Genomic DNA, 13,186 nt, shown 5'->3' with positions numbered 1-13,186 from the left:
GTGGCAGGCTGAACTGTCTGGAGGCAGTCGGACCCCAGCCAGGGGAGGTTTTGTAGTGGGGTGGGTGAGAGTATTCCACTTTCCCTCAATCAGGAACTGTCACGTTGGCACCTGGGGCAGAGAACATGCCAGCCTGGTGTTTAGACAGAGCCGCTGCAGTACTATTCCTGATGGATAAGAAAACAGACGCCTGAAGAGATTAAATGACTTGTTCTAGGTTATAATGCAAGTCTGGGGTAAAGGCAACATTTGTCCCATCTCCCAGCACCTAGTTCAACCATAGTGGTAGAAAGAGAAGGTCAAAAGAAGGAGGTGAGAAGAGATCAAGAAGACCACCCATGGCACACTTGCTTGTGGAGAAGACCCCTATGTGCGCTCAAAATCAAGAGTAGGTAATTGATTGAGGGATCGCCTGCAGTGAGGAATGACAGTGGTGCCCAGAGGTGGCCAGTCAAGCATATTGGTCCTTCTGACTGGTCCAGGCTCCAAGGTCAGGGGTCTTGGGCGAGCTGGAACTTTGGGCTTGGCAGTCCTTATTACACATGCCCTTGAAGGAAGTGCCAGCATCTGGGGATTCATAACCATCAGCCTATTAGGAATTCCCTGCTAGATATTCTTTCACTGAGAGGCATTCAAAGAGCACTGAGTTTAAGGGTGCCAGTTCAGTCCTGTCACTTGAGCCCCCTTTTTATGCAGGAGGACATGAGATGAGGTGAGGGAGGTGCTGATGAAGCAATGGGACCTTCAATAATCAGACAGACCAGAAGAGGTAGCAGAGGGTTTGGTGCCAGGGGCTGCCTCTCCCTGTGATTGTGAGTGTCCTTCTGGCCTAGACTGAGAAGTCTCAGCCCAAGGAAAAGGGGCCAGGTGAGGCTGACCAACAAAGAAGAACTGTGAGGTGTGGGTTCTTTGTGCTTCTTCTGCCACTTGCCTGCAGCCTGTCAGAGATTCTTCTGAGCTTTGGGGCTGTAAGATACTCATTGGTATAGAAGACCCTAGGAATTTGAGCTTATAGGCAAATCACAGCCAGCAGAAAACACTCTTGGAATGTTGTTAGAGATTAAGGTTACCGAAGATCTCATAGCTGCTTCACAGGGTGTCTCCTTAGCTTCATGCCTTTGTGAATTCTTGTTGTTATATCTGAGCAAGATCTTCATTTACACAGAAAGTTTCACAAGTTATCCAACTTTGTGTTGGCCTCTCCCTGACTTGGGTCATCCCTTCTGCTGTGTGGTAGATGCAGATGCAGCCATAAAACAAAAGATTTATGTAGGCAGAAAGGAAAGGAAAGGAAAGAAAGAAAGGGAAACCAGTGCTGGTTTCACCTTGTGGGCTGTGGCAAATGAGCCATCAGCCTAGGTGGGCATGGCTGAGGACATCCAGTGAAGGGATGTGAAGAGCATGCCTCGGCGCAAGTCACAGATGTCGGGGCAATCCGGGTGACCCAGCCCAGAACCACAGGCAGCTGGGGAAACTGATAAAATGTATCTTGTCTCTCCTGATCTCCAGGCCAACAGCTGCTGCCCTTTCCTCCTCATTCATGCCATGTAGTCCCCACTTCTGCAATGTGAGTGACCCTCCCATTACCTCATGCTGTAGGTGGAAAGAACTGCTATTAAAAATCATTAAAGGACTTCTCTGGGAGTCTAGTTGTTAAGACTCCAAGCTTCCGATGTAGGGGGTGTGGTTGATTCCTGGTTGGGGAACTGAGATCCCGTATGCTGTGCACTGCAGCCAAAAAGAAACCATGTATTAAAAATCTCATTAAAGAGTATTAGAGAACATTTTTCAAATATACAAATATATAATCCCATCGTCCTAGTTTAACACAATAATTCTTTCATGTTACCTTCAACCTGTAAATATGTTTGTGTTTCTGTGCCTCCTGTTTTCACAGTTTTAGATCACGTTTCCCCATGTTCCTGCATAGTCTTCTCTCAACATTTTAAAATTGATATAGATGTAGTATAATTCATTAGACCATTCTCCTAATGTGAGATATCAAGTTGTTTCTGTTTGAAGGCTGATTAGACATGCCTTGGGGAACATGTATAAGTTATAAGTGTATAACTTTTAGTTTCTGTTGAATTATTGACTTAGAGTTACTTACTAAGGAATTGCCTAATCAGAGGATATGAATCTCTTTGTGATGTTTGCCATGTACTGTAATATTGCTTCTGAAAATATTATGCGACATTGCCTCTAGCAGTGAATGAATAAATCAGTTTAATAGCAGCCTTCCAAACAGCTGATAATTCCATTTTGAAACAAATTTGTTTCCTTATTAGGCATTAAATGGTATGTCAATGATAGGTCAAGAGAGCTCTGTATTTTAAAAATTCCTAGTAAGAATGAATATTTTATATTTCTCCTCCTAAAAATTTTATATTTATGTCATTTACATTCTTAGCTACAACTAAAGATTTATTGATATGTACACCTCCGTGGTATGTTTGCCATTGAGTTGGAAACTAGTCAAACGGGAACAAACAAATCCAGGCTGTAGAATGCTCCACAAGACAACATCCTATATTTTCCATAACTTTGTCATAAGAAGGAAATAAGTCAAGAAAATTGTTCTTTATTAAGAGATTAAAGAGACATGGCAAGCAGATAACTTCCTTGAGCTCTAACTAGCTCCTGGATTAAACATTTAAAAACAACAGCAACAATAAAGGACATTTAGGGGACAGTTGGGTTTTCCAGGTGGCGCTGGTGGTAAAGAACACCCCTGCCAGTGCAGGAGATAGAAGAGACGCGGGTTCGATCCTTGGGTCTGGAAGGTCCCCTGGAGGAGGGCATGGCAACCCACTCCAGTATTCTTGCCTGGAGAGTCCCATGGCCAGAGGAGCCTGGTGGGCCACAGTCCATAGGGTAGGAAACAGACACAACTGAAGTGACTTAGCACACACACACGTGCAGGGGACAATCAGGGAGATTTAAATATGAACTGTCTATTGGATAGTTATAGCAATGTTAAATTTCTTGACTTTGATATTGTGATTATGTCAGAGAATGTTTTTATTCTTAGGAGATAAACCCTGAAGTATTTAGGGGTGAAGTGTTGCTTCAAACGGTTCAGAAAAACTATATATCATATCTTCATCTTATATAATAATATATTGCTATTAATATAACTATAATTATGTCATAATGTAGTTATGCTAATGCCACTAATACATCATGCTGTATTATATATGGATATATAGTGAATTATGCGTGATATTTGGTCTATATTGCTATTGCACACATACATGTACACACATGCTTGCATTTATAGTCTATTCTTCCACTCTCGCGCCCTGCACCCTCTCTTACCCATACAGGTGTCTGTGCTCCTGCATGCACGTGCCATGCATTACCCGCTACCCCATGGAAGTTGCATTTTAATAGAGAGAGACCCTTCACATCAGGGGAAAGGTTGAAGGTGATCCATTTCTAGCAGTTTCTCTAGGCCCAACAAGGAGATTCTATGGGGCTGAGGAGCCCTGTAGCTCCCCTGTCCAAAGATGTGTGGAAGGCAGGTGTTATCATCAGCCAGGAGTCCCATCCCCTTTCTCATGCAGCCTCGTGTGCAAACCTCCTTGGAACACAAAGTTGATTTACCTGTTCCTTCTGTTGCCTTTAGTCTCCCCATATATTGAACATAGAAGCTGACTTTTAACAGGCCATGCACAATGTGCTCTGGAGCAGGATAACAGAACATTTTGGAGAACTTAGATCAGACAGACCCCACCTTAGCATGGGGTTATCCTTGGCTCTCTTTCTAACCTGCACCCAAGACCCTCCCATCCCCCCCACGTCCCCCCACCTCCCACCCCCTACAAATTTTATACAGCTTTTCTCACAGCATCAGTGCAGCCCACAAACAGGTTTTCAAAAGTAAGTGGGGTTTGGCAGAAACCAACACAATTTTGTAAAGCAATTATTCTTTAATTAAAGAATCAGTAAATTTTAAAAAAGCAAGTGGAGTTAAATTAACTGGGTGCTGCATTTATCTATTAAATCAGTTAAACACAGTTGAGAATATCCAGTTTGGTTACTGTGGTCATTTCTATAAAAAGTTGAGAAATAAGGCCCTCGGGGACCCCTATAACCCCCCATATGGCAGCACTTCTTTGAGAAAACTAGATTAAAGTCCTCACCATTTTGACTGAAAACACAATGTCCAGAATCAAGATGACTATAAAATCTGAGGACTTTGTAAATCAAATTGCATTTTAAATGCATTAGAGCGTACTGTTGATATATATTCCATGGTAACACCTTCTGTGAAAGAATTTGACGGATGCTTTTGTACAAAGAGAATTCCTCTCCCCTGACCTGAGCTACCCCAAGGCTGAGTTTGGGGAGTTTGGATTTTTTGTCCATCAGGTTTGTAGCAACTAAGGACTATTGAAAAGATTTGTTTTTTTAAATACCACATTTTTCCAGCTTCTAAAAATAGAATTTTCTAAATATACTGAAAAGTATGAAGCAGAAATGAAAGTCACCTCTAATTTCACAACTGAGTGATGATTGTCATATTTATGCATGCGTGTGCATATGTAGGCATCTCTAATTAGAAGCAGGACCTTTCCTTGAGAATTTGCTCATCTGGGTCTTACCCCCTAGGTTGTAGAAAGTAGGAGGTGGTGTGGGCTTTCTATACCCAGAAGGTAATCAGTGTCAGAGACTTTGTGAAACAATAGGCACCAGTTAAAAAGGAAACCCCTTCAGGTTGGGGGGTATGAAGCAGGAGGTCCACAGGCAGACCCCCTTCTGGGTCATCCAGGGGCAGTCCTGAGAACACAGCCTGGGAGCCCTGCGAGCAGCCTCCAGTCAGCAGTTCTGCACATTTGCTTGGAGGCTGCTTCCCTCTAAAAGCACATGCTGGACGTTTGCTCCGCATTGTTCTTTTCCTCCTTCAGTTTGATGTTCTGCCCACCCTACCTTCTCTGGACTGACAAGATGCTCTTGGATTAAACAGATGTTTGACTGACACATGTGACCACCACTGCAGGGAACCTTGTGTTCAGAGAGGTCCACGAGGGGCAAAGTTGACTCCCCTCAGGACTGACACTGTTAGGCTGGGGTGATGGGTGCTGGCTGGTGCAAGGGGGCTTGTTGGGGGATGGAGCCTTCCCAGTGTATTTTTACCCACCTTCCAGGGCTGCTTGAGAGTGTCAAGAGCCTGGCAGGAGACCCTTAGCCTGCCTTCTCTGTGCTAGGGGAAGCCTCAGGCAGCCCAGCTCTTCCCTAATGAGAGCCACCAGGTAAGAGCTTTGGAGACTTGCTGTAGGCAGAGTGGACTGTCCTTCGGAGCAACAGGTGGCCAGCGGAGCAGGGACCTCTCTCTCCCTCTCTGGCATAGAATCTGGGCTCTACCACTGTGTGTGTTAGTCACTCAGTCGTGTCCGACTCTTTGCGACCCCACGAACTATAGCCTGCCAGGCTTCTCTGTCCATGGAATTCTCCAGGCAAGAACACTGGAGTGGATTGCCATTCCCCTCTCTAGGGCTCTACCACTAGATAGCTGTACTAACAGAAAAGGTTACTTGAGCTCTTCATTCTTCAGTTTGCAAATCCAAGAAATGGGGGTAATAGCAGTACCCTTCAGCTGGGGTTGTGATGCTTCAATGAGTTATCACACATAATGCATTTAGCATGGCACCTACCAGAGTGCATAGCTAAGGTGGCTCAGATGGCAAAGAATCTGCCTGCAATGTGGGAAACCCAGGTTCGATCTCTGGGTCAGGAAGATCCCCTGGAGAAGGAAGTAGCAATCCCCTCCAGTATTCTTGCCTGGAGAATCCCATGGACAAAGGAGCCTGGTGGGCTACAGTCTGTGGGGTCACAAAGAGTTGGACACAACTGAGTGACTAACACTTACCAGAGTGTAAGCCCTTGACAGACGTCAGCTAGTATTGTCACTGTGTTAGTCTGCTCAGGCTTTAACAAAATACCATAGAATACAGGCTTAGACAGCAGAAAGTTACTTTTCACAGTTCTGGAGGCTGAAAGTTTGAAATCAAGATCTCGGTGTTCTGGTGAGGATTCTCTGCTTGGCTGGTTTACAACCAGCTTCTCGTTGTACCCTCTCATGGCAGAGAGCAGGCGGGCTCAGGTCTTTTCCTCTTCTTATAAGAGCACTAATCCCATTATGCGGATACACCCTCATGCCTACATTTAATCTTTATTACCTCCTAAAGGCCCCCCAACTATCACATTGGGGATTAGGGCATTAATGTATATATTGGGATGTGTGGTGGCACATTCAGTACTTAATGGTCATTATTATTTTTATTGTCCCTTTGCAGGGTGTTCTTAGGTTTGGGACAGTCTTTGAAAGGGAGGGAAGGAAGAAGTGGGGAAGATCTTTCTGTCTCCAGTAGGTCTTAAAGCCCATGGTGGTGGGTCTTGAACCTTCTGGAAACTGTCTGCTTTCACAGTGTTCTATTTCCCTCTCCTTTTAACCTTTAGGGAAAGGCTTTTTTTTCTTTTTTGCTTTACTCTAGGTAAGAGGGAAGAGGAAGAAAAGTCAAGTTTATTAGGCAGCTACTTCTCTGAGCTTGGCATCTGGGTGGGGAGGGAAGTCACGCCGTTGACTCCAAGCCACACGCCTTAGGGCCATCACCATCATCCCCACTGACAGAGGACAGTGCCTGCAGAGGCTCCAGATGAGGAACACAAGCAGTCCTAGGTCCCTTCTCAGGAGGTTCAGTAGATTTGAACCTGAGCCTCCGACCCCACACCCTTGCAACATGTAGTGGGTGTGGGGAGGAGTAAAGCGGCCACACCTGGAGCAGGAGTAGGGTTGGGATGGATGCTGAATGCAGCTGTTGTGGGAAAGTGCACAGTCTGGGCCTTGCAGTCACGTGGTGCGTACTCGCTGGAGCAAGTAGTGAGGCTCTTTAGACCCCTGAATTCCTCCACCAGCGGAGGCTGCCCCCACACAACCTCCAGATCTCCCGGGCTGGAGTAGCTTTCCCACGGAAGGTTATTTTCAAGGGATGCTAACCCAGACTGTATTTTCTTCTGTGCTCTTGTCCTTCCTCAGCCCCTAAAGACAATGAAGAGCGTGTGTTTCGGGAGCGCATGCGGCCCAGGAAGCGGCAGGGGGCTGTCAGGCGCAGGGTCCACCAGGTCAACGGCCACAAGTTCATGGCTACGTACCTTCGGCAGCCCACCTACTGCTCCCACTGCCGAGACTTCATCTGGTAAGGTCCTCTCTTCCAGAAACCTCTCAGTTAGACTTCTCGGCAGCGAGAGGTGGGGGGAATGCGTCAGGAGATTGGACACTTTATGTAAAAAATGCTTATGTGCTTTAATTCTTTATCTGACTACAGAAGACTTTTCTGCAAGGCTGAGTGGTGCTTGGGGGGCTAGATGGGAAGAAGAAACTATGCTTCCTGGTTCCTATATATGGAGATATGTAGGATCATATTATATCTCATATTTAATGAGTTGAGATTTTATAACCAATAATGGTATTGTGGGTTTTTTTTAAAGAACTCTTAACTTTTAGAGAGGGAATCTGGATTATTTACCAACAGAATGATGGATTTCTTAGATTTGTTTTAAAAAAATAACTGGAAGGAGGGGTGAGGGGCTAGGGGTAGAGATGAAACAAGGCTGGCCATGAATTTATCATTGTTGGAGCTACTCACAGGTACCTGAGGGTCTACTATATTCATCTCTCTATTTTTTTTTATACATTTAAATGTTTCCATAGAAAGCTTAAAAATATTCCATTGCCAATATTTATAATACAAAGCAGTTCTTAGTAACTGTCATAACATTGGTGCTGATAGGATGCTGAGATTTCAGAAAAGAGAGATGCATTGGCTGGAGTACTCAGGGAAGGCTTCCTGGAGGAGGTGGCAATTCTCTTTTTATAATGACTAGGATTTTGATAGGCAGAAACAGGTAAGTAGTAGGCCTTTTGGGGAGGTGGAGAAGGACAAGGAATACTGGCCTTGGGGATTAGAGGGAGACTTTTGATGAATACCTACCTTGTGTCAGGCTCTCTCTTTGGCTCTGGAAATCTCTAAATCTTCCCAGCATCCTATGAGCTATGTATTATGAACACCATTCCACTAACAACAATACTGAGGCTCAGAAATGAGACCAGCCTATGGCCCTCCAGCTAGGATATGTCAGAGACCTGATTCCACCCTGGTGAGCACAACTAATGGCTCATGCTCAGCCTTCCTAGCCCCTCTCTTAGCTCTCTGGAACTGATGTGGAGCTCGCATGTTGGCAGTCCCATGGAGGAGAGTGAGCAAGGCCATACTGCAGCATCAATGGAGAAGGAGAATGTTCAAATTGCACTCTGAGGACCCCCTGGATTCCCATGGTGTCCAGGAACACCTTGTCTCACCCTTGTGGTGTTCTGAAACTAGTCACAGAGGCTGGCATGGACATCCAAGGTGACACAGCTTAGAGCAAAGTCAACCTGATTAAAGCAGAAATAACGCCCAGCTCCATCCACAGACACGTCTTATTCCTGGGACTGACAGGCGTCTGACCTGTATCTCTGTATTTTGGTCAAGAATTGGGGAACAGGTTCTGAAAGCTTACCTTAGAGATTCAGGTCTCCTCTAAGCCCATGGCCAATACGACTGAACTCTGGGTTCCCTTAGCTGTAGCCCCAGTGACTTCTGGCTCCTTTTACTGGACTGGGCACTGCAGGGAGCTGACCAGTTGGTGGTGGTGTCCTGAGGACAGGTTGGCTGGATTGTCCTGTGTCCAGGCTAACCCTAAACCTGCCTTAGGGGACCCTATGCTGGCCATGGAAGGAATCTGTGATGTTGGCCTTTACCCAAATGGTAGATTGAACTCCCAGTCCTGGCCGCACTCTGCCCTATAAACCTTGACTTCTCCTGGAATGCTCAGGAAATATGCTTGCCAGCGAGAATCCTTCTCCACAACTGTCTGCAAAGAAGGGCACGCTCAATGACTTGAGGCCCATGGAGAGCAAGCAGGGTCTCTGGGGCTTTCCAGAACACAGCTGGGCCGCTGGAGTGGCTGTTTGTATAGGAAACTGAGCCCTAACACTGACCAAACCTTGCACCCATTCCAAGCGCTGGGGCTGTTCTTGATGGCCTTCAGAAGGAGTCATTTTAAGGCACCCTTCAAGTGGGAGTGAGATTACTACCCCACTGCTGAGTGGACTCCACTCAGCATTTGGTACACTGTGGGCGGTGGCCAGAATGGGGTGGCTTTGTGTGGCTTTTGACCTACTGGAATTCATTTTCTTAAAGAGCTGTTTTCTTCTTTTCAGGGGTGTCATAGGAAAGCAGGGATACCAATGTCAAGGTAAGAGGGTGTTGTATGAAGTAAATCCCTGGGAACCACGGGTCAATTCAGATCACGACTGCCTGTGGAAACGGGCTGGGTTGGATGAGACTCAGAGCTCTGTAGGCCCCCCATGGTCACGCTCTCTCTCTGCAAAGCGAGACCCCGATTTTCTTTTGTCCCTGCCTGGCCACCGCTCCACCATAGCTGTGTGGGAGTAGATGTATAGGAGTGCCTGTGGGGACCACCATCTGCAGGTGGCCCGGGGGCTCAGCCTTTTGGTGCAGTGTTTTCGTTGTGCCTTTTTCTTTCCCCATGAGATGAAAAGCTTCAGGAAGATGCCCTTTGGAGGCCCGCCGTGTCCTGAACCGGGTTCTGTGTGTTCTGTAGGCTCCCCACTCTCCAGCTCCCTGAAGAAGCTTCCTGCCCTGCTTGTTTTATTCTGTCTCACTCATGGTCCTTGCTGCTTCTTTCTCTCTCCCTCTCTTTTTTTTTTTTTTTGTCTCTTCTGTATCATCATTAGCTCTTAAAGATTTAACAGTTGCTTGAAAGTATGAGAGGGTTTGTTTATTCCCCAGTTAATTGATGACAAATGCAAGGTTAAGTTATCTAGAACTGGAGGGTGGTATGTGATGAGGTCATGCTGAGACTTCTCTGTGGTTGGAACTGGGAGACCAGCCACTAGTTGACTTGAGCCTCAGCCCTGGGGGACTGGGGTAGCTTCTGTGGGACGTGGCTGTGTCCTGGAGGTAATGTGTGAACAAAGAGTTTACACATGTGACAGTTCTTAGATTCCTGGCATCACCTACTGTCCACACTGGCCCATGACACTACAGACAGAGTGTCAGCCATTTCTTGGGGAAGTATTACATACAATGAAAAATTTTAAATTTGGCACAAAAGGTATATCCAGATCAAGGAGCTAGAGAACTTCTAAGTCACAGAACACCCACTCACGTGCTGCTGGCCTCCCTACCTCCCCAGCCAGCCCTGGTGGGACCTTGAATGGAACACAGGGAGCAGCAGCACCCTGGGTCGACAGTGCTTCACAACTGGGCGATTGTTTCCTGACGCTGGCATAGAGAAGCAAGAAAATTGATCGGTACTCCCGGAACTAGAGAAAACTGCTGATGCCCTTTGGATATAAATGGTCCATTCTTCTCCAGAGCATTTAGGAAACCCTCATGGCTCTGATGGCAGAGTGCTTTGAAGTGATTGCATAAAGGGCTTCAGGTAGGGCATTACAATAAGACTCTGCATTGGAGACAGAAGGGGCAGGGCTCCCCTCGCTCCTCCACAGAGACCTCATTGAATCGCGGGATGGAACCTTTCTTCCCCTGCTTGTCGCTCAGCTCTCTCATGTTTTGCTGTTTGCAGTCTGCACTTGCGTGGTCCACAAGAGATGCCATGAGCTCATAATTACGAAGTGTGCTGGATTAAAGAAACAGGAAACTCCCGACGAGGTAAATATTTATAACATTGAAATTCTGGGCTTTCTTCCCTGCCATCCCCACCCTCCACTGCCTCCTCTGTGGTCCCCAAGAAAAACCTTATCTCTCTGAGATCCTGTTGCTTTCTTCATTGTGTTGATCAAAAATGAAGGGAGTTGTCCACAGCCTTCCGGCATGAGGTACAATCTACAGAATGAGTGCAGCTCAAAGTCGGGCTTGTGGGTGTAGATATGATGCCAAGGGTTGTATGGTCCCCAAAAGAAAGCCCAGAGGAAAATTTGAGTTATTTTATGTCATTATCTCATTGAAACAGTGAAAGGACTCACTGACATGTCAAGGGCTCCACACAGCTCATAAAGAGTGAGAGACAGCACACGCAAGCAGGAGCCTTATCTTTATGAGGTGATGGAGGAATGGAGTGGGATTAGCAAATCTAAGAAACACTTAAGAGGCTGGAAGAACCACAGTAATAACAATAGCTGACATTCATTGGGTACTTACTGTGCCCTGATTTAAGCACTTTATCATATATTATTTAAAGCCGTAACAACCTTAATGAGATCTATCTTCATTTTCCAACAAAGAGAATAGAAGCATAGAGAGGTCAAATTAACTTGCCTTAAGCCTCACATCCTAGTATGTGAAAATGCCAGCCAGTCTGTTCCAGAGTCTGAGTCCTTGACCACTGTACTGTGTTCTCCTCATCTTAGAAACTTGTGTCAAATTGACTGTTACAAAAGTTGTTAGGGGTAAAGAAGCAAGAATATTTGACTTGAAGCCAGGTTTCTCTTAACTGAGTAATTGAGAGAAGAGTGGATCCACTAACAGAGGTAAAAAAAACCTCTTAGAGAAAATGACAGGTGTGAATGCGAGTAGAGGAGTTATCTGTGTTCATGATAGTTGATTTCAAAGACATACTTTTAATTATTGGTGAAATAAATAAATATCATATAATCATAGGCCATTAGGGCGAGAGAGACCCTGGACGGGATTATAATCAGTTAGGTTTATAATCAGGCTTCCAAAAGGAGGCCCTTCTATTTTTAAGAAGCAGGGTCTTCTACCTGCTTCTTAAAAACAATTCAACAAAGTGACACCTTGACACCCAAAGCATTTTCCATCTTTATGGAAAGCATTTCCATCTCCTTTTGATTTCACACCATCTCTGGAAAGCAGGAAGGCACGAGGCTTAGACTGAGTATCCCATGTCCCTGGAAAGCAGACAGCCCAAAGCACCAAAGTCGTTTACTGAGGTTCTACAGTCATGGTAGGAAATCGCAAGTCACTGTCCCCTGGCTCTCCTGACTCCTGTTCTAGGATCGTAACCATAAGTATGCTGTTACTCTCATTAGTTTCTTAAGTAAATGAAAGAAAAAGGTAATTTCCTTGCTGTGTGTCTGTCTGTCTTCTTAGGGACATTTTATTGAGCACTTCCTGTATGCCAGATGATTGCTCCATGACCCACAGAAACAAAGAGGAATACATGATTCCTGCTCTTAAGGAGCTCATAGGTGAAGTTGCTCAGTCGTGTCCGACTCTTTGCGACCCCACAGACTGTAGCCTACCAGGCTCTTCCATCCATGGGATTTTCCAGGCAAGAGTACTGGAGTGGGTTGCCATTTCCTTCTCCAGAGGACCTTCCCAACCCAGGGATTGAACCCAGGTCTCCCGCATTGTAGGCAGATGCTTTACCATCTGAGCCACCAGGGAGGTCTAAGGAGCTCATAAGTCTCAATAAGTTTTTAAAAGATGATCTCATAAGTTTTATCAATTGTGAACCTCTGCAGATGTTTAAACTTCTTTCACACCTCCTTGGAAGGAGACCCTATGACTTCATGCCATGCAGGCTAGAGTGTTGAGATTTGAAATGCACAGAACCCAGCTTAATCTGTGACCTAGTCTTTCTGATTGTATTTTCTGGCATATTGAGCACTGAAAAAGAAGTTACCAATGAGGCGTGTTCCCAAACTTGGTACATGTCCCAAGGGAGATTAATTGCCAGGGATTGATTGGGCTTCTTAGTGTAGTAGAATTGGTTGCCTGTCCTGCTGCTCCCTGAAGCCAGTCTCTTTTAATTATATTCCTGGCCCATTGGAGTGATGACTGTGCCCTCTGCTGGGCACAGCCCTCGGGGGACGAACCTTCAATTTCATTCTTTTGTGTAACCACCTGTAGTGTGAGGCATGTACACACTCATCATACATATACACCCCACACTCACATGGCTCTAAACACCAAGCATGTAATGCCCTCCCGTTAAAAGGGGGCTCTGCCAACGGGCTCCCTGGAACTTTTGGCCACAAGCACTTGGCCAATGGCCTCATCCTGTCTTGTGTCTCTGTGCTCACACTTAGGACTCTTGCCGTTCCCCAACTAACCAAGAATGCTCTCTCTCTGTGTTATCTTCCTTCCTTCTCTTCCTCTTTGGCTTTTAATCAGAAGATTCTTTCTCTCCC

At 45.8% G+C, this 13,186-nt stretch overlaps 1 protein-coding gene across 12 annotated transcripts in view; it reads left to right on the top strand.

Annotated features, from left to right (window-relative positions):
- The window catches only part of PRKCE (protein kinase C epsilon), a 547,240-nt gene that overhangs the window by 342,495 nt on the left and 191,559 nt on the right, over positions 1-13,186 (top strand). For all 12 annotated transcript variants that reach the window (XR_015137027.1, XM_086327131.1, XM_086327130.1 and 9 more), the window contains 3 exons: positions 7,040-7,199; positions 9,266-9,300; positions 10,657-10,742. Coding sequence is in view for 11 of the 12 variants with exons in the window: in XM_086327131.1 (XP_086183257.1) it covers positions 7,040-7,199; positions 9,266-9,300; positions 10,657-10,742 (281 nt within the window). In the remaining variant the exon portion in view is untranslated. The remainder of the gene's footprint in view (positions 1-7,039; positions 7,200-9,265; positions 9,301-10,656; positions 10,743-13,186) is intronic.

The sequence above is a fragment of the Bos grunniens genome, chromosome 11 (assembly GCF_055505025.1).
Source record: "Bos grunniens cultivar Pamir isolate PY7600 chromosome 11, Bosgru_T2T1.0, whole genome shotgun sequence".
In the NCBI taxonomy this organism is placed as follows: Eukaryota; Metazoa; Chordata; class Mammalia; order Artiodactyla; family Bovidae; genus Bos; species Bos grunniens.
Note: the sequence above shows the minus strand (reverse complement) of the source record. Positions and strands in the feature narration are given on the sequence as shown.